General features: G+C 26.9%; 1 protein-coding gene across 1 annotated transcript; it reads left to right on the top strand.

Annotated features, from left to right (window-relative positions):
- Nucleotides 1-17,331: 17,331 nt before the first annotated feature.
- Nucleotides 17,332-20,972, top strand: LOC137825083 (LOB domain-containing protein 18). Its single transcript, XM_068630758.2, has 2 exons — nt 17,332-17,941; nt 20,498-20,972. The coding sequence occupies exons 1-2, from the start codon at nt 17,642-17,644 to the stop codon at nt 20,873-20,875; spliced, it is 678 nt and encodes a 225-aa protein (XP_068486859.2). The 5' UTR covers nt 17,332-17,641; the 3' UTR covers nt 20,876-20,972.
- The last annotated feature ends 2,294 nt before the right edge of the window (nt 20,973-23,266 follow it).

Raw genomic sequence — 23,266 nt, 5'->3', positions numbered from 1 at the left:
TTCAGATATTGGTGACGTGGCAAGTGATCGTTACTTTAATCTATATATGGACAATAATAGCCTTTATTAATTTTGAATTTCAAAAAAGAAAATGTAATAAATTATATTTTTTGACAACGGTGAACATTGTATTTATTTTCATTAATTCATAGTTGAATGTTTTTTATTAACGCCTCATAATGATTAAATATTTAAATTTTGAATAAATGGTTTGATTTCCATTTTTTTTAAATTAAATAAATAAGACAATCAAATATACTTAGTTACATTGGAAGTCGTATTGTTCGAAAATATTTGTTTAATTTTTTAAGTTAAATTTTATTTTTAAAATAAATCTATATTTCTTTTAGTGTTTTAATTTATTATTGATTTTGCTTATTAGGTCGTAAGATTGACATGCAAGATATAATGGATATGCATTTTTCATTATTTCTTAATTGTATTTTTTTAGCTACTGATATTTAATATACTAATATCTAATTATCTTTTTCTTTTCAACCTGTTTTTATGGTTTGTAATACATTAGATACACAAAGGTATCAACCTACATTTGATTATTGATGAATATAATTAATATATATTATTAAAATATCTTATATTTAATGGGTATGAATTTTAAACAACTAATTACCATATAATTTTTTTATTTTTGAATTTAGTGTAATAAAAAACATGATAATTATGATTGTAGTTATTATATCATAATAGTGGTAGATAATTTTATATATCTATACATATATATAAAAGTGGATTCCCCTCTTAACTGCTCTTAATTTTTTTTTCTATTTTATTTTTATATTTTTATTTAATTTTATTATTTTATTATGGTCATTGTGTCATTTCTTATTCTCCTATTAACTGCTCTTAATTTTTTTCCCTATTTTATCCTTATATTAATATTTAATTTTATTATTGTATTACGATCATTGTGTCATTTCTTATTCTCCTCTTAATTGCTCTTAATTTGTTTTTCCATTTATCTTTACTTAATAATTTATTGTATTAAAATATTTTGGTTATTTGGGCATTTTATAATTTCAAAAATTAATAAAATAATTTTTTAATTTTAAAATTTATTTTATTTGTTATTATTTAACTGGAGAGTGGGGAGAGTGGAGAGATTGATTAGTTACTTTTATGTTTTAAAGATCTTCTTCTCTATTAAATAAAAAATTAAAGATATTTGTAATGTTTTGTGGACCACTTTAACAGGAGAGTGGAGATTTGGTACATTACATTTCTGATTTAAACTGATATTCTCCACTACACATAACTCACGTATCCTACTTCCTACTTTCTCTCTCCTATATAGGTACCTACTTCCCACTTTCTCTCTCCACTACACATAACACATCCTTTTTTTTACCATACTTCTCACTTTCTTTTCTCTTTCCTTTTCACTTTCATGTAAAATCATACTTTCATTTCTTTGATTAATCTTGCACTTTTCATTGATTGTTTGTGAGTTTTTGGGGTTTTTTTTGCAGTGGCTTTGGATCAGTGATTGGAAAAATCTCGACAAACTATGGTGTTCTAGGAGCATCTCTCCAAGGTTTATTTGTTTTCAAGAAACTATGCAGGTTTTGTTGTCTGATGATTATGAAGGTTTTATTGTGTCTAATGAGGGTCTAGCCTATACTCAAGACTGAAAAAGATATTGATGTAAGTTCTTTAGAAGAAGAATTTGTCGAAGACCTTCTTGAGCAACATAATGAGATTGAGTATTTGTAATATACTTTTGCAAATCAATGACATATGATCTTAACAACCTACTTTTGCGTTGTTCCCTTTTTGTTTTCTTCCTTTTCTTCTTCTTTAGGCAATTCATTATCTATCATGAATTTGAATTATATGCATATATATTACCGTATGTAGATGTACACTACATTTCATTTCTTTCTTCTGGGAGAGAAGAATACTATGCAATTTTGAGTCTTATTTCAATGGGTATCAAAAAAGTGCAACAAATCTAATACATATACCTCAAATTTTTATATCTTAATTATAAAGCATTAAAGTTAAATACATATTAATTATTATTTTTATGATCATTTAATATCTGTTGTGATTTTCTTGTGCTTATCATAATTCTTTGGTGTTGTGACTGTCTTTGTAATTTGATAACATAGAACCTGTATTTTCTCAATATTGCACTACATTATTATTCAAACATTTTTAACTTTTTTGCTTTGCTTTATATTAAATTATAAAAAAAATGGAAAGTGATAACTTCTCATACTCTAATTTCACCTTCGCAATCATAGAATAATGTTTTTTCATCATTACTCTAATTCAAATTTGAACAGTAAAATTAGTATGTAAAATGTTTCAATTTTTTATTTTATGCATTATCTTATTTTGGTTTATATATATTTTTATTTTATGCATTATCTTATTTTGGTTTATAAAAAAAAAAAGGAAAGTGATAACTTCTCATACTCTAATTTCACGTCCCCAATCATAGAATAATGTTTTTTCATCATTACTCTAATTCAAATTTGAATAGAAAAATTAGTATGTAAAATGTTTCGATTTTTTATTTTATGCATTATCTTATTTTGGTTTATATTTTTTTTATTTTATGCATTATCTTATTTTGGTTTATATTTTTATTTCTGAAGATCTGATTTTTTTTTATGTTGTGGAACATAATTGAATGGGAGGTCTTTTAAAATTATTGTGTAAACCATAATAAACATAATTTTACTAAATTTAATGAGTTTTAATAATATTCAATCAATATGCATTTAAAAAAAATATTTTTATGACATAATTTTCACAATCTATGTTAAAACAAAATGAGTATATATATATATATGATCGTCTATATATTTGATTTAAAAGGTTAAATATTACTATAATCACTAAAACAATGTATTAATTAAGACCTAAGTTTCTTTTAGTTTGAAATACTAATTAAAATCAAACTATTATAGATTTGATGAATAGTCAAATCAGTAAAAATAAAAAATATTGATACATAATAATAATAACATTAATAGCAAAAATAAAAAAACACAATAATTATAAAAATAAAATATTAGATACATAATAATAAAAATAAAATATAGATATACATTAAAAACAAAAATAAAAAATGCGGATACACAGGCGCGAGCGCCTCTGTTTCCGCTAGTTCTTATAATCAAAATATAATATTATTTTATTTTATCAATTAAGCATTTCTTTATATCTACGTGTTTAATCTATTTGCATTGATGATTAAAAATATGAAAAAAAATACACTATTACAAGAAAATCATCAAATAGAAACCAAATTTTAAAAATCAAAATAATTAGTTGCAATAGTAATTAAATTAGAAACCATTTTACAAACTAAAAAAAATATTTTCTAAATTAGTTTCTATTATTATTAAATAGTTTCTAAATTAGTATCTAATTAACTACCAAAATTTTAACTACCAATTATTTAGATATCAATTTAAAAACTATTTAACAATAATAAAAACTAATTTAAAAATAAAAAAATTTATTTAATCCCAAAAAATCTCTAATTTAACGAATATAACAATTAATTATTTTTTTTCTTTAAAACTAATTTCTATTTTATAATTTTGTTCATACTACAAAAATAACAAAATTTTCCTTCAAAAACTCTTACAGAATTTTATTTTATTCATTTATTACCAGAAGGTGATGCATATAGCAGTAGTGGCAGTTTCATTGATGTTGATGAATGCTTAAACAAATCCACATGATCTTGAAAGAAGAATCAATTTCACTTTTCTTCTGTTCATGATCACTCGCTTTTGGCCAACTTCTTCTGCCCCTTATAGAAGCATCACTGTCAGGAGCAACAGTGGTATATTAATAATGTGCCTTTTTCTGCATATTTTTTAGCATAAAGTAATGAACCCACGTAAACAAATATAAAATATGTCTGTTGCATGCAATGTATACAAACTTACTCACTAACATGAGAGAGAATAAAGAATAATGAAATAAGCTGGGAGCCACCAGATTTCTGGATACTTTGACTTAGATGCATTGAGAATAGATACAAAAGATATTCTTTGATGTAGTCAAAATCATTTCCATAATCTTCCAAGTGTTAAAACTCATAATTAATATAATAATTTGCACTCATAAACAACTACACTTTAGGGTTAGCAGCTAAGTTGCCGCATATTGAGGTAACATCCTGTAGTTAAAACCAGAAATATTCAAACTTAAATTCCGGCAAGTAATGATAATTAAAATTAATTCCAAGGTGTTGACCACACGAGTGGAGGATCTTGTAAACAAAACTGATAGATCACAACCCTTTTGTTCTGTGTATATATTTATGTAACAGTTAGCAGAAGTTATAGGCATGGAGGTCTAATTGCAGGACACTAGTGAGACAAGCTTGAAGGCAATTCAAAGACTACATTCATGAATGTATCTTCTATCATGTGCTTTGGGACCATGTTGCTTCAACTATCTACATGATAATGACATTTTGATGTATACTTAATATTGGTTACACATGTTTTGATTTGCATGGGTTGAGGTGCAAATGTGGTAAATTATTTGAATGAGTCATTAGTTGTTTATTAAATTCATTTGTTTGACCAAGGATGGATTATTGCTTGTTTGAAGGAATCAAGTGGAAACTTTATAGTAACTCATAACTTGTGTATATGCATTTATGAACTATTGGAATAATTGTAGTTGTATTACTTATATTTACTTAAATATATACTTTTTATTTAATTACATTTTAATTTTCAATAGTTATATAGAATATTCTAATATATATATATATATATATATATATATATATTCTTTGTTACTATCATTTAATTTTCTGTTTAATAACGTATTCTTCTATTATTTTTAAGTTAATGTTAGTATCTATTTTTAAAATTTTCAACAACATTTATTTTTTAAAAAAATATGTTTTTTCGTCCTTCTACTATAACACGAAATTGATTTTCATTCCTAGTATAAACTTTAGATCATCCAGCTACTCGTAGTATGAAAATAATTGGAATAAGTTCTTTTGTATATGTAATTGATTTAATTTGAGGTTCCACTTCATTAACATATTGGAAGTAATTATAATGGACATTAGTCTCCAATCAGAATAACAATAAATTTTGAAAAAAACTAACAATAATTTTATATGCAAAAGGACTTATTCCAATCATTTTCATGCTAAAGGTACTTTAAAGTTTGAACCAAAGCTAAAAAACAATTTCGTATTATAACATACTAACGAAAAAAATATTTAACGATTTATATATATATATATATATATATCAATTTAGTATGTTTTGCCAAATTGATTAAGATATTGTGAAAGTAATGACGTCGAGACAAATATAATTGTGTAACATATAATACACTTGTCATGTTCTTAACTTTAATAATATTCGGCCAATTTAATAAAAATGACTAAATTATCATGTTTTTTTTAGTAGGACCTAAATTGATAACTTTAAAATAATAGGATGATATTGAAGTAAACTTATAGTTGTAATAGGTTATTAAAGCCCATTATAAATCATCATATGAATATGAATTTCTTTTTAAAATAAAAAATGTATTAAATAATATATTAATTTAGTTTCATATGCCCAAATATCTATTAAATAATATCATTAGTTTAGTTTGCATGGTATAATTATCTTAAACAAATTATTTGAGTTTGTGTACAAATATTACATTTTTGTAAGGGTTTTAGCAAATGTTGCTATATATATATATTTCTATGTTACAGTGAATTTGTTTTGCAAAAAAAAAAAAAATAATTTTTCCTTTGAAGATCTCTTCATGTGCAACTAGTAGCGTGGCGAGTTATAATAGATAGATTACCGATGAAAGTCAATCTAGAGAGTAGTGGAATAATTTTGGAGAGTAAATTATGCGTTATGTGTGGGGCAGAAGATGAAACAACAAATAATCTCTTCTTTAAATATAAAATTGTCTGGACGATGTGGTGTTGGAGTAGTTGGTGGTTAGGGGAACTCTCAGTCTTTCATGTGGAAGGTAGAAACCACTTTCTACACTTTTTTATAGGATGGGTTTCGAAAACAACGAATAAGGTCTGGGGTAATATGTGAATAACAGTGATTGGAGAAATTTGGAAATAGAGTAATAAGTTCGTGTTTAAAAATGGTAGAATGGACAATGATGAGATCTTTACTTTAGCACAACTAAAGGTGCGTGCTTGGATTAAAATTAAAAAAAAAAAATTGACTTTACATACTTACAATGATGTGTGGAACCTAAGGAATGTTTAAAGTTTTTTAGGAAGAAGTAAATGTAGAAAATGTAGTTGGGTATGCGACTGGATTTTAAAGCGTTTAGTATTGTTTAGGTGAGTGGTACCTCAATTTAGATTCATGGAAAGGAAAGATTATAAGTAAGTTCAAGGGAATAGGCTGGAATGGGGGGAGATCTTTCGGTAGATGGTTAAGATTTAAAAGATTGAGAATTAAAGGGATTTATGATGAGTTGCTTGATTGGAAGGTAGGTGTTTTCCCCATTGAGAAGTGCATTTGTTATTACTATTTACACTGATTTTCTTGGTTTTGGTTTTACTACTGAATAAGGTTAGATAAAAGGTTTGTTAAAGAGTGTGGACTGGGATGGGGGGAGAGCCTTTTGGTAGATGTATGAGATCATAGAGAGTTAAAGGAACATAATATATGTCATGATTTGGTAGGTTGAGAACATAATTTGCTATTTCTTAGTGAATATAATCTGTCAATCTTACATGTACGTGTATATTGATTGCATTTGAGTTAGATCTTTCTATATACCTTTGCATCTCATGAACCTGCCTTAGTATAAGGTTGGAAAGGTTTTCTGGCTTGCAGCTTCAATGTCTGATGATTGGATGGAGGCAACAACTATTCTGGACGTGAATGTCATGAGTGGTGTCGTGATGAAGTGGAAGAAGATCCCAACTTGGGAGTTAAAAGATCCCCCACTCTTTCATTGCCCACACATTCTTTAAATCCCTCCACCAGATAGATTCTTTAATGCTCCTCCTATTACTCCTAATATCTCTCCATCCTCCATACTTGGAATCTATATTTTCTCTCCATAAGCCTCCCTTCACTATGTATAGTAGCCAAACCCATTTTCATAGCAAGGCATAGTTAAATGTCTTGATGCCTTTAATCCCTAAACCACATTCCTCGTTAGAATTGCACACTTTTTCTCAAGCAACCCAAACTGTTTTCCTTCCTTCCTTCCTCCATCCCTATAGAAATTTCCTTTGAATTCTTATAATGACATTTGCCACCGCCACTGACATCTTGAAGAAAGATAGGTAGAACAAGAGGAGGGAGGTTAGAATTGATCTAAGCATACAAAATTCTTCCTACCAAAGAAAGGAATTTTCCTCGCCATCTGTCAAGCCTTTTTCTGATCTTATCTATGACTCCATCCCATAAACTAATCCTCCTATGTTCTCCACCAACCACCATTCCTAGGTATGAAAAGGGGGTTTTCATCACTTCAGAATTTAGCATCGAAGCATAATTCATCATCTGGGCATGATTTACATCCACCCCTCCTAACCTACTTTTTGAAAAAGCCCTTAAGCCTGATGCTAACTCAAGACATTAGAGAATTTCTTTCATGGACAAATGCATTATGAGTACTTTCTTTATTAAAGAAGAGGGTATTGTTCGCGTTATGTAACATATTAACCTTAACAATGTTGCCTCCAACCTCCACACTTTGCAGTAGATCATTTGAGACTGTCTGTCTAACTACCAGTGCTAACCCTTCAACCACAATAAGAAAGAGGAAAGGTGTCAGAGGGTCACCTTATCTGAGTTCCTTACCTGGTATAATTTTTGTTGTTGGACTTCCATTAATCATGATTTATTTGTCTTATGAAAGCAACTTATGAGTTTTTATGAGTTGTTTTCATTATCAATTTCAATATGTTATAATTTGTCTTAAGAATTTCTTACTTTAGATCAACTTTATTAATATTTCTAATTCGATAAAAAAAACACTATGAAAAATATTCTTCCCTCTCCTATTAATAACTAATTATATGTCAATTTAAAAATTAATTTAAATTTTTTATTAATAATAAAAACTACTTTAAGTATCAATAACTTTTTAATCTCTAAAATAATATATAATTTTTTTTTATAAAAATTTTCATGTTAGACATCACTAGCTAGGATGACACTTCAAGTAACAACAATCATTTGTCATTACATGAAAAAACTATTATTAAAAAAAATAAAAAAATATGAAAGAACTAGACCAAAACTCATATGTTAACAAAACGATACATAGGTAGACTATACTTATTCATAAAGAATTCTAATGAGAGACTAGATAGAAACCTATTATACCAATGAAATGATTATCTATGAATAAATCATAAATTAACAAACTTTTCAGCACACACATTTCCTTCACACAAATTTAGTCAACATAGTAACTAATTATTTTTTATCTCCAAAATTGATTTTTATTTAATAATTTTTTAATTATAATTAAATTTTTGTATTCTAAAAAACATGTACAAAAATAATTATTACGGGTGACGTGTGATCATTTTTTCAGTCATAAAATAAAATAATAATTATCATTGATTACGTCACTTCATTAAATTCAAAATATTTTATTATATATATACATATATTATTAAACATTTATTTTAAAATATTATAATTTAGTTATTGTATTTCTTCCGGTGTTATCCATCTCTTAATTAGTTTTCATGTTATTTTATTTGTGGAGTTATCCATCTCTTAATTAGTTTTCATTTTATTTTATTTGTGGAGCAACTATTTTATTAAAAATATCATATTAAAGAAACTAATTATATAGTTATATAATTTGCAAAGATCAAACTACATTTAAAATAAATACAAAATACACAATATTTAGAGAAATGATGACTATTTTTTATAACTACAATCTCTACTAAATAAATAACTATTTTTATTGAAAGAAGATAAAGTAATTAGAAATGTCCTTTTAAATGATGACACAAACGATGACGAATGGAGTAAATTTATCTCACAATTGTTAGAAATGAAGAATAAAGTGAAATTATGAAGAAAGGATATATAGAGTCGAATATAAAGCAAATTAAGAATTTCGAACATTTACATTCCGTGCGGAACAAAAGGACACCCAAACTTAGTGTCTTAAGGTATTGACATGAAAGGATAAAACGTTAATTACCTAAGTGATGTAACATATTATAAAACAAAACAACTTATCATTATGAGTAAAAATCTTTTACAAATGCTCATTACTATTGAAAACCCTTCATAAATACATACAGGAATCAATCCTGAGTGACACTTGTCAAATGAGATACAATGAATTTAGATCAGTTATGATAAGCACTAAAGCTCATTCATTCATTCAATCGGTCCATTTGCACTTTATTCGTGGATTTTGAACTTATGGGACTTGTGTATTACTTGACTCTGAAATATTGAGATATACTACATTTATGCAGTCAAATTAAAAATGATTTTAGTGGAGATCATCTAATGCAATGTTAGACCGTCTACCACAAAATAAAAGATAATATAAATAAGATTACACTATAAGAAAATCATTAAATAAAGAGTAGGTTTAGAGATAAAAAAACAATTAGTTGCAATATTGACTAAATTAGATAATATTTTAGAGACTAAAAAAATTATTGGTATTTAAATTAGTTTCTATTATTGATAAATAATTTTTAAATTGATATTTAATTAGCTACCAAGGTTTTAGCTACCAAACAATAACATCTAATTTAATCAATATAAGAACTAATCATTTTTTGTCTCTAAAACTTGTTTGTATTTAATGATTTCTAGTGATGTTATATGACTTAAAGTTGTCTCCCAACGATTCCAATAGTAAAATTAGTCAAACAATGTTCAAAACCTATATATAAATACTAATGTAAAAAAAAGGGGGGTTTTAAACGGCTGTACATAAAAATAAAGTAGATGATCATAAACAATAAAAAAAGCATGTTAACTCTCAAGTTTTTCTAATAATGAATTCTTCATCAATCAGTAAGTGTATCATTCATTCAATCATTTAAATAGAATTTAATTAACCAAATATGTGTCAACGAAAGACAATTGAATCTCATTAATGAAATATGCATCCATTAATTTATTTAATACCTTACTCGTCTTCATGTGTCTACTCATAAGGTTTTTTTTTTTTACCTTTTACCTCTTGAATCACATGTAGATTGTTTAGAAAACTAAACAAGAGTTTATTCAAAGACATAATTGAATTATCAACCTCATTTTCAAAACAATTTTCAGAATGACAGTTAAACTTAGAAAAATACAATACATTTAGCACAATAAGATAATGAAAAACAAAACTTTTGAATTTGTTGTGAAATTATAAGACAATCAACTCAAAGGAGTTTAACATTCCATGTGGAGACAAAACGAATAACAAAGAAAAAATAAATAAATGAAAAGTAGTAAATGAGATAAACATATCTGCATGTTCTTTTTCGCAACACAACCAAGATTTGTGACGAAAGTTACTTTTTAATATATTATATGTTTTATTATATATATGTCTTAATTATTATATTAAATATATTATATTTTTATATTATTAATTCATTAATATTTATATTTATATTATATTATATTATAATAAAATAAATATACATAATTATGTAATATAAATAATAATAATAATAATAATAAAAATAATGTTAATAATATAAAAAATATTAATAATAAATTTATAAAAAATATTAATAATAAAATTATAAAGTAATAATAATATAAGAATTAAAATAATTTATTGGAGTGAGAAAGATCAAAGAAAGCATGAAAATTAATAAATAAAAATAATAATAAAAAGTAGTAAACAAGACAAACAAATTTGCATGCTCTCTTTTGCAACACAATGAAGATTTGTGAGAAAATTTACTTTTTAATATATTATATGTTTTACTATATGTATGACTTAATTATTATATTAAATATATTATATTTTTATATTATTAATACATTAATATTTATTTTTATATTATAATGAAATAAATATAAATAATAATAATTATTAAATATAATAAAATTTTAATAATATAAAAAATATTAACAATAAATTTATAAAAATATTAATAATAAAGTTATAAACTAATAAGAATAAAAGAACTAAAATAATTTATGAGAGTGAGATCGAAAAAGAAAGTACGAAAATAAATAAATAAATAATAAAAAATAGTAAACGAATCCGACAAATTTACGTTCACACCACAACGAAGATTCATGAGAAAAGTTACTTTTTAGAACATTATATATTATATATATGTTATTATATATATATATATCTTAATAATTATATTAAATATATTATATATTTATATTATCAATTCATTAATATTTATATTTATGTTATAATAAAATAAATATAAATAATTATATAATATAAATAATAGTTATTATTAAAATGTAATAAAATGTTAATAGTATAAAAAATATTAATAATAAATTTATAAAAAATATCAATAATAAAATTATAAAGTAATAATAGTAAAAAAATTAAAACAACTTATGGAGTGAGAAAGAGCAAAGAAAGCACACAAATAAAAAAAATAATAAAAAGTAGTAAATGAGATAAACACATCTGCATGTTCTTTTTCCGCCATACAACTAAGATTTGAGTAAAGTTAGTTTTTAAGTATATTATATGTTTTATTATATATATATATATATATTAATTATTATATTAAATATATTATATTTTATATTATTAATTCATTAATATTTATGTTTATATTATAATAAAATAAATATAAATAATAATTATTATTAAAATATAATAAAATGTTAATAATATAAAAAATATTAATACAAAATTTATAAAAAATACTAATAATAAAATTATAAAATAATAATAATAAAATAATTAAAAGAATTATAATAATAAAAAATAAAATTTCAATCACACCTATCACACCATTCATAAATTTTGATAAATTTTCTTTCATCCCACCTTATTTATCTTTATTCAAACAATCTCATTTTCCTCTCAAATTCTCTATCTCAAATTCTTCCTAATTCAAACAAAAAAATTAATCCTCTCTTTTGTTACTCATGCTAATATATTTAAAATTGTTTTAATCTTACTAACTTGAATCTCATATAAATTTTTTAAAATTTACTAGTGAATTATTATTAACAAGCTGGATAACGAGAAAGAATTCGACTCAACAAGTAACTTGACTTTCTTAAATTTTTTCGGATCCACCTGATTCACATTCCAATAAGAACAATTATAATTACTATAAAATAGGGAAAGAAAACGAGACTTAAATGGTAAAAATAATAATTATATAGATATAAAATTTGCAAAGATCAAACTACACTTTTTTTTATAAAAAAAAATAAGAATTCAAAATACACAATATTTACATAAATGAAGAATATTAAATTCACAAATTACATTAATTTTATAATGGAAGAGAATTCAGGTTTATTCGTTTATATGAAAACAACATATAATTTTATTGTTTATATTTAAAATTTGCAATTTCAATTCATAATTTTTTTGTCATGTATTTTTTAATTTAAATTTATCCGTAATTTTAGTGTTTGAATTTTCTTTATACAATTTTGATCGTTTGATTTTTTTTAATTATTCATAAATTTATTTAATTTTAATTTTTAGTTTTAAAAATTTATTAAATCAGTACCAAATTACATTTAAAAAAAATAAAACCTTACACCCAAAGTCTCCTTTTTCAATTACGTAAAAAAGTTACGAATGTAATATATTTCTACTCGATTTCATAATTATGTTCAAACTAACAAAAAAAAATCATTACCGATAATTAACTTAAAAAATAAGCAAATATATGAATAATTTGATTGTTAAAGAATTTAAATTGTAAAACAATAATAATAACCAAATTACGAATTTTATAAAATATAAAAATCAGAATTACAAATAGAAAGAAACTATCAGTGTGGAAGGGGAAGAACCTGTCTTTTGCAGGTAGAGTATGTCTTATAAAATCTGTCATCAGTGCCATACCACTCTTCTTCCTATCCTTTTTCAAAGCACCGATTGGAGTGTGCAAGGAGATAACCAAACTACAAAGAACTTTCTTGTGGGGTTGGGGAGCGGAAGGAAGGAAAATTGCTTGGATAAGTTGGGAAAACGTTTGCAAGGCAAAAGAGGAGGGAGGTCTAGGCATTAGAAACATTGAGTTGTTCAATAAGGCACTCCTGGCAAAATGGCTATGGAGATTGGGATCTCAAGAGTCTGGACTCTGGAAGGATGTTCTAGAATCAAAGTATGGCCAGTGGGGAACGTCAATATCACATGCACCAAATCGAAAGGGGTATACATCTAGATGGTGGAGTGATCTAGCCAAGGCTAGTCTTTCTGACCAAGGGGTCAATTGGTTCAATCAGAATTTGGGTTGGAAAGTGGGTTCTGGGGAGAAGATCAAATTTTGGGAGGACGAGTGGTTAACCAATGACCAACTCAAATCAAGATATGAGAGACTATATAATAACTCGGAGCTCAAAGACAAGTATATCGGTAGTTGTGGAAGCTGGTCTACGGAAGGGTGGGAGTGGAACTTCAGATGGAGAAGAGATTGGTTTGAATGGGAGAAAAGCATGGTAGAGGATTTCATGGCAATTATATCTCAAGTGACACTGCGACAAGAGGATGTGGACATACGAATTTGGATTGATCCTCCGTTATATACATTTACGGTGAAATCAGCATATAACAGGTTAGTAAAGCATGATACAGGGGGGTTTTGCAGGTGTTCGAAATACTTTGGATTTTAAAGGTCATGCCATCAGCTAAGTTTTTTGTGTGGAGGGCACTACAGGACAGATTAGCAACAAAACAGAACTTGCAAAGAAGGGGCGTGTTATTGGGGGATACACTATGTGTGTTTTGTGGAAAAGAGGAAGAGACATGTTCACATATCTTTGTCTCATGTGAAGAATCAATTAAAGTATGGAACATGTGCTCTAGTTGGATGGGAGTAAGTTCGGTGAACCATAATGTTTTGAATCATCATTTTGAACAATTTCCTGGCATATGTTCTAATCAAGAAGGTAATAGGTTATGGAAAGGTCTTTGGGTATCAGTTGCTTGGTGTATATGGAAGCATAGAAATAGGTTTATCTTCAATCAAGCTAAGTTAGATGTGGAGGAAATTTTTACTTTAGCACAAGTACAATCATGGGTTTGGATGAAACAAAAAGAAAGGAAAGTCACTTTTTCATTTTCCGATTGGATTTTATCTCCTTTAACATGCATCAATATGACTATTAGATAAAGATTTATACTGGTTTTAATATTATGCATGTTGGTTGGCTGCTGCAACTTTTTTTAAAAAATTTAAAATTGCTTAAGACCCACGGGCTGGACTGGTTTTATATTCTAAGTTACGATGAGGTGGGGAAGGTGTTTGCTCTCTCATTACTGCAGGAAAATAGGGAGGATATCTTATAAATATATGCAGATTCTTCTCTCATGAAGCGGAGTGGAAGGTGTTTTCTTGGTGCAGGAGCTACCCTGGGAGTTATGAATCTTGGAAACTAAAGCCGTGTTCTTCAAATCTTAAAACTATTGTGTGCTTGGGAAGTGTTTCGACCACACAAAAGAAGGAAGCTGAGGAGTATGCCATAGGTGATGTGTATTCCATGACAGGAACAGTTGGTATTCCCATGACAACCATTGAAGCCAGGTTTAAATCTGTGCCAGAGATGGAATATGATGCTCTCTCCAATGCAGCCCGTGGAGAAATTTGTCTGAGAGGAAATACCTTGTTCTCTGGTTACCACAAGCGTGAAGATCTGACCAAAGAGGTTATGGTTGATGGTTGGTTTCACACAGAGTTATAGATGAAGCACTCTGCTGTCAAGAGGCAATCCCTGGATCTGTGTTAGCAAATGCAGCAAGGCCCGGGGATTTTTAGTCTTTGCTCTTCATGGTTAAGTTGTGCTGGTCACACCTAGCTGTTAGCATGTTTTTCTCTAGCAGTTTTTCCCTCGCCACCAGGCTTTTGTTTTGTTTTGTGCTGGTTTATGCAGATTCAGGTTTTGGGACTGAGTATCTTTAACTAGTTTTAAGGTTTTGAGTTAAGTGGTTTGTCGCTTAACTTTGCTCTAATTGTTGAATGCTTTATTAGGAGTCTTTATGTATAAGGGTTGGAACACCCCTAAAGTGTTCCTATTAATTCTATTAATTCATTGCTGAAAAAAAAAAACAAATACACCTAAGTTTTATTAATTTATTATTGTAAACATTAGGTTATAAATCAGTCTTATAAGGTTGAGTTAAGGTCTTCACTTCTTAAGATGCTATCAAAGTCATTTAGGACATGTTTGCTTCTATGTATGTACGGTTCACAAGTAAAGATATGAGAGAATATCAATAATTTGGATCCAAGGTGGGTTTTGTGAGAAAGAGAAAGAGATGATATAAGTGTGAACAATAAATATCCTCTTCCTTTTTTTGGGTCGCAAATTCTTTCCTCTTAAAATGAAGAGAAACAAAGGGAAAGTCAAGTCAACTTGAAGTTATTTTTAAATTTACCCTTATTAAATAAATTTAACTAACACTAATATTTTAATAAAATGAAATAATAATAATTAATAATAATAAAAAAATTTAATAATTTTTTTATACTTATTTATAATAAAAAAATTATAGAATAATTATTATCATAAATATAATAATACCATTTACATATAATACAAAATTATTTTCTAATTACAATTTTTAAATTTATGAATATTTAAATTATTTATTTCTATATTACAATTGACAACTTTTACATATATTCAAATTTTTACATGTAAATTATTTTTTTGTCAAGTAAGTTGTATTTTTTGTTCAGAAATTAATTATTGAACTATATCGGATTATATTACTAATAATTTTAATTCATCAAAATTTATGCAAAAATACATATTATTTGATTGTTCTATTTTTTTAAAGACTAGGGCAAATTTGTAATATTACATTTTAAACCTCTAATGTTGTGTTTGGATTGAGGAGTGAAAGTGTGAAGATTTGAGAGAAAAATGTGAAGAAAGTTAGTGTGTTTGGATTGGAGTATGTTAGAGTGGATTTGTGAGGAAAGTTAATTGAAGTTGGTGAATGATATGATAGTTGAGAGAGTCTATGAGTTTGTTAACCTTATCAGACCATGTTATCATGCCGCTGTCAGACTATTCATAAATATATAGTTTCACACACGAGTTGAAAAGTTTCAACATTGGAGAATGTGTTGGAGATAAAATCCACTATTCTTAAGTTGCATATTCAATATTATAGCCTCTCTCTCTCACACACAACCCAACAAATATGAATTAATAACCTAATTAAGAGAACCAAAACACATGCATTCATACCAATTTACTACCATAACTCCCAAGTCTAATAGCATTTGGCATTTTGTTTGTAAAGAAGACAAATGCAAGTGGCTGAGTCAATTACAACAAAGAGTCGCTTAATTTACCCAATAAAAACTAATAACCAAAATAACCATAATGAAGTTCTTCCCACACTTAATAAATATATACTTAGTACAATTTTCTTAGCTACACACCAAATATTTTAGCACAACTTCTTTCAATATATGTTATATGTTATGATTAAACATTAGAAAACTCATAAATATTAAGAAGTGAATTTTAAATTCAATTTAATTTTATATAATTTTAACTTATAAGATAATGTTTGTGTCTACTTAATTATGATGTTCTTATTTTTAATTGATATGAGATTACAACCATAAAAACGCGTCCTAACGCGTTATGATATTCTTATTTTTAATTGATGTGAGATTACAACCATGAAAACGCGTCCTAACGCGTTATGATATTCTTATTTTTAATTGATGTGAGATTACAACCATGAAAATGTGAGATTACAACCATGAAAACGCGTCCTAACGCGTTATGATATTCTTATTTTTAATTGATGTGAGATTACAACCATGAAAACGCGTTTTTTTTTTATCAAACTTAAAGCAAAATAGCTCAAATAATGCATATAAACACTCTCTCTCATGTATATCATATTATAAACGCGTAAGAGTAACAAAAAAATTTGTTGTCTTTAGCTTGGCTCGGTTACAAAAACCTCTTTTATGATTACATCATCTCTTGGTCCAAATTCAAAGCTTCCTCTCCCAACACATACCTTTGTACTCACATGATAGCAACCAGAGGAAGTGTCAAAAGTGTGTGTTTTGGAGAGAGATGATGTTTGTGAGTTGAATGGATTCACATTCACGAGAGGAACGAAGGCAAAATAGGGAAAAAAGGTGAAGCAGTTTTGAGGGTATAATTGTGAGAAAGTAAGCCATAGCTAGCTACCTTATACCTCATGTTTTTCTTCACGCAAACAGCTAAATGTGGAGGTTAAGCCTTTGCTCCCTCGCGTGCCTTTTAAGACTTCTTCTTTCCTATTAAATCCCCTCATTAAATCTCATTAGCCCCACCAAACGTATCCTAGCTAAATTCTTCCCCACAACACTCCACCCTTCTTCTTCCCTTCCTCTCTCCACCAAACAAACTTCATCACTCTCACAAAATCCTACCTCCATAACCTAATCATTTCACACCCTTATCACCTTTTATCTCATCCCAATAACAACACTCATAATTCATCATTCTAGTGAAAGATGAGTGGTAGTGGTGCTGGTAGCAGCACCACTGGTAGCCCTTGTGGAGCTTGCAAGTTTCTCAGAAGAAAATGTATTCCTGGTTGTATCTTTGCTCCGTATTTCGATGCGGAGCAAGGAACAAACCATTTTGCTGCTGTGCACAAGGTTTTTGGGGCTAGCAATGTGTCCAAGCTTCTCCTTAGCATTCCTGTGCACAAAAGGCTTGATGCAGTCATCACCATTTGTTATGAAGCACAATCACGCCTCAGAGATCCTGTTTATGGCTGTGTTTCGCACATCTTTGCCCTTCAGCAACAGGTATATAGCTATTGATTTTGATTTAATCATAACTCTTGATAGAATTATGAATTGACCATGGTATGATAATGTGTGTTCTTGGTATCTGCATTATGCTAATTAATTGGTTATATAATTGTCAGTTTTCAATTTCTTCTCCACCTACACTAAGCCAATGTAGTGAATCACTGAAACTTTTATGCTTTCAAGACGTTTTCTGTTGACTGTAGAATGAGAATCATAGTTAGAGATTAGAAAATTATCAGATTAAGGGTTCTGAGTTTGTTTCAGGCTATTTGTTTTTATATAAAATTGCTAGAAACCGTAAGTTAAACATTACATATATATATATGAGTCATGTAACGTCCCAGTTTATTTTGATTGTTTGCTAGCCAATAAAGTGAAACCTAAGAAAAGGCTTATTTTATGATGTTCACATAATAAGAGTTCCATGGTTTTTCAATCTCATTTTGTAACCCCAAAAGAATGAAGAAAGAAACGAGTTTCTGTTTTTGTCTTTTTAATATTAAATCACTTCTGCTACAGTTTCTACTGAAACTGCTATGCAAAGGAACCTATCTGTAATATTTTGAGTTTCTTTTTGTACAAGCAAATTGTGCCTTCAATCCTTGAAGTAAAGGACAACAAAGATAGCATGCATTGTAGCAGTAGCTTGTGGTTTTGTGCCCTGAGGAAGAAAAGTGAGGTTTGAGGAAAGAGGAAAAAAAGGGTAGGGTTTGGAAGCCATGGAAATAAGGGAGACAGTTTCTAGCATTTCAATTAAATCCTTAACTCTTATTTGATTAACAAATGATGTGGTCGGCTGTTACACAAATGGTTAGTCTATGGCATGGGCCATTACTTCCTTGCTTCTTGCAGGTTTTGGGGAGATGGTCGGTTAGTTCAGACCTTCAAACCAATTTCATACACAAAATTAAAATAAACCCTTTTGTCTCTATCTTTTCATAAATTCATCACCTTCACAAAATCAATTTCTTCACACTCACATCCTTATCAATCTAATATATTCATTTCTATAACAAAATTCATCTTTACAGTAAAATAGATTATGGAAATCTTAACACATGACTATCTCAATTTTTCTAAATACATAGCCTGTGTTAATTAACTATTGCTGGGTCTCTAAAATGTATAATACTACAATTTTTAAGAAAATATTTTCTTAATTAAGACACTAACTAATTATTTATATTTAGTAGTGCATTATAAGTTTCCTAAAATTAAAAAAATGGACTACCCTAGAACCATATCTGAGTCTCACATAGTACCTTCTACACTCTCATTTTCTTTAAGATGTTAGTATTTTTTTAATATTTCCTTTTAAGTTTTAAAATCACACATATTAATTTGTTAATTCTTTGATTATTTAAGATTTTCTATAGTAGCGTAAAATATGGTTTCGTAGAAGGAAGTTTTTGTTCCTTTTGCAGTAATCCACCTAGGAACTATATTTTCTTTTCATCTCACCTTTGCCGTAAGACAATTGGAAAATAAATAAGTTATAAATAATTTATGTTGAGTTTTAGTAATTTTTTTAAGAAAATATGTTTAGCATTTCTCAAATGGAAATGCATTTTTTTGGCTCGTGTGTGTATATATATATATATATAGAAATCAAGGTTTTTGACTGTTCTAAAAGAATTAGCTCATATGTATGTGCTGATGTATACTAGTCATTATTGAAAATTTGTTTTTTATCAGCAAATAATTATTGAATTAAAGTGTATTAAAAATTTGTTAGTATTTGAAATTATTTCATTAACATTGTTATTGATAGAACCTGTTTTAAAAGAATCACATATATTGTTTTTTTCCTTCAAGTTTAATGATGCTTAGTTGTGTATCTTTTGGAAGTATCTTTGTTTGTACAAAACTCTTGCTTGTATATTTTCTAGAAGTTTGTTTAAAGTTACCGTGTTCATACTTGTATTATGTTCTCCTTAATTAGTCTTAAACTTTCTCGGGATCCTCACCTTTTTTTTATTCATAATTACTAATTAATTATGAAGGCATTATTATTATTATTATTATTATTGAGAGAGAGAGAGAGAGAAAGAATTACCTATTTCATTTATAAATAATTTTATCTTTCTCTAATTTTCTATTTGAAGAAAAAGTTGCATGAAATGGAAATTATTATTATTTTTACTTGAAAACGGAAAATCTTAGCATATTATATTTAGAGAAAACGATACATGTCTAACACAATAAAAGAAAAATACAATGTGTGTCTGAAGGAAGAAAAAGATTGATGATATAATTAACTTCTGTCATTTATTTTAATTTTATTTTCTTCTTTTCACATCATCTCATTTATCCTACATATTTTTTTCTAAAAAATTTAACCTCTATCAACCCTTTTAATGCTGCAGAAATTTACTCCAAGAAAAAAAGTGCATCATCATATATTTATATAAATATTTTGTTTGTTCGAAAATAAAATCCTGTATCATACAAAATTTCTTTCATCAACGTATAAAACATTATGATGAATGAAAATTTATTTAATGAGTTACAATGTTCTAACATTTTTTGGCTTCATTGTTCTAAACAAAGGTGGTGAACTTACAAGCAGAACTCTCATACCTACAAGGCCACTTTGCCCAAATGGAGGTACCTCATCCGCCGCCACCTCCTCTAACGCAATCGGTGGCGACACCGCGATTCTCAGTGAGCGATCTACCATCGACCACCGCAGCGGCAGCGGCAACCGCCACTTATGACCTGTCTTCACTTTTTGATCCAACAGGGCAAGTTTCATGGGCCATGCAACATAGGGCAATGGACCCACGTCAATACATGGGTCATCCTTCATCAGCTTCTACTAGGGTTAACGTTCAAGCTGTGGCAGGTGACCTTTCTCACAGACATGGTTCTCCTCCATCACCTCCTGCTTCAAGCAATGCTTCACCATCTCTGTCCCTTTCCAAATGATCAAACATATTTTCGGTATCTCAATGAACTAGTTAATATATATTTTCTATTATTTTATATTGGAAATTAGACTAGCAAGGGATCTTAAATTTTCAAACTAATCATAAACTATTTATTTATAATAACTATGGTTATATATATGTATATGATTGTTGTTTTGTTTTCTTCCTTTCTTTATCTTTTATTTTGGGTTGGAAGAAGAAAAATTGCAGTGGATTTACTAAGATTCACATGAATTGCTTGCTAGTTTTCTTTTTAAGAGTGACATAGTAAATTGCGTGGCTCTAATAATTGGGTTGTGACTTATTGAAAGAAGAGGATGCAAGCACATTATGATCACATATTGGTCATTGTTCTTGAACATTTAGGGGAAAGTGGGAAACATTAAGGTGAAGTGGGAATATTTTTTATTTCTGTTGGGTGAGTCTATTTTGTTCTTAGAGTACCCCCAGATACTCTAATTTTAATTTATAAAATTTATTTTACTGAAAAAAAATAGTGGTCATTGTTTGTCAATGTTTGTTTTTTGAACTTGTGGATAGAAAAAACACTTTGAAAAATGTGTTGAAGTTTGATTTTTTTAGCTCAATAGCATAATTTGTATAATTTATTATGAATTTGGGTAAAAAGAATTTTATTATTGATTTGGAGAAGTTGTGTCTCGTTTATACAACTTCATACAATAAAGTCATGAACGTGCTTTTGCACAAAGAGTTCAAAGTGAAAACGTGACACAAATTTATGATTTTATTTGAAATCAGTTTGTACTGACTCATACGTTTTTGTTAAGTTTTGGATTACGTTTAAATTTGTATCACGTTGACCCATACAATATAATCAAAGTGATCTAATTCATGCACACTTTATTATTTGTGTGTGGAACAAATTCAACTTTGCTGATTTTTCTTTTTAAAATATTATTTGTATTTTGTTTTTCATAAAATAAAATAATTAATTAAATTATTAAAATATTAAAATTTATATAAATTAAAAAAGAGAATCATTTTGTTAATGTTATAGATTATAATAATTATTAAAATAAAAATACATTATTAAATTATAAATATATTTTTATTTATTATATGTATTTATTTCAATTTAAAAGAACGATTAGTTAAAAGATTAAAAAAATTATATAAAAAAAGGAGAATCCCCTAATGTTATAGATTATAGATTATAATAGTTATTGAAATAAAAATATATTATTAAATTATAAAAAAGAACTCTATTAAAAGTAGTTATAAAAATAAATGTTTTTTATTTTATCATAGGTAATTTTTTTTTATTGTGTAGATGATTCTTTTATCATAAATAATTATTTAAATTTAAGAAAATAGTTATTTAAAGGATAAAATTGCAAAAAATTTGTGTACAAAAGAGAGGTGTATCTTCTTTATATATTTATATATTGTTATAGATTATAATAAATATTTAAATAAAAATATATTATTAAAATTTAGAAATATTTTAATTATAAGTAATTTTAAAATTAAATAGTTATTTTAAAAAAATTGTAAGTAATTTTTTATTATGTAGATGACTATTTTGCAGATAGTTATTTGAATTAAAAAATAATTATTAAAAGGGTAAAATTGTGTATCATATCCTTTTTTATATTTTACTAGTGTGTATCCACTTTTTTCTTTTGATAAATAAATAAATAATTCTTATAAAAATATAATTAAATTTATAAAAAAAATATGTTCATAAAATGTATTATAAAATAAATAAATAAATAACTTTTATAATAGGTAGTATTTTCGGGTAAATTCCCTATCTAACACCATTTACACTTTTATTTCTCTATATAATACTCTTTTGTTTTTATTTCCCTATCTAGCACCCTTTTGTTTTTATTTTCCTATCTAACACCCTTTTGTTTTTTATTTCCTTATCTAGCACCATTTCAAAAACAAATAAACAAATAATAAATTAAAAAAAATGATAATTTTAATTTTGAATGCATTAAAAAAAATATTTTTAATGTTTAAAATAGTTAGAAATATAATTAATGAATAAAGAAATGAGTTTTTACAAAATAAAAATAAAAAAGTAATAAATTTAAATGTTTAGTTTAATTTTTTTTAAATGAAGAAAATAAAAAGTTAAACTCTACAACAACATAAAAATTGAATATATAAACATAAGTTAATATTTATTTTTATTATTATTGATGATATAATCATGTTAAGTTCAAGTAAAAAATACAAGACAGAATTATTAAAAAACTAAGTTGAATAATGACCGATATGAACATATGAGAACAACATGATCGAATAGAAAATGTTCATATCGTCAAACACTAGGACACACATAAAGAACTTGTCCCAACATTACTATGCACTTCTCGTCATTAATTATGTTTCATTTCGCACAAACTATTGAATGTAT

This window comes from Phaseolus vulgaris, chromosome 8 (genome assembly GCF_051622355.1).
Source record: "Phaseolus vulgaris cultivar YP4 chromosome 8, ASM5162235v1, whole genome shotgun sequence".
Taxonomy (NCBI): Eukaryota; Viridiplantae; Streptophyta; class Magnoliopsida; order Fabales; family Fabaceae; genus Phaseolus; species Phaseolus vulgaris.
The sequence above is the reverse complement of the archived record's forward strand: the minus strand, read 5'-3'. Positions and strand labels throughout refer to the sequence as shown.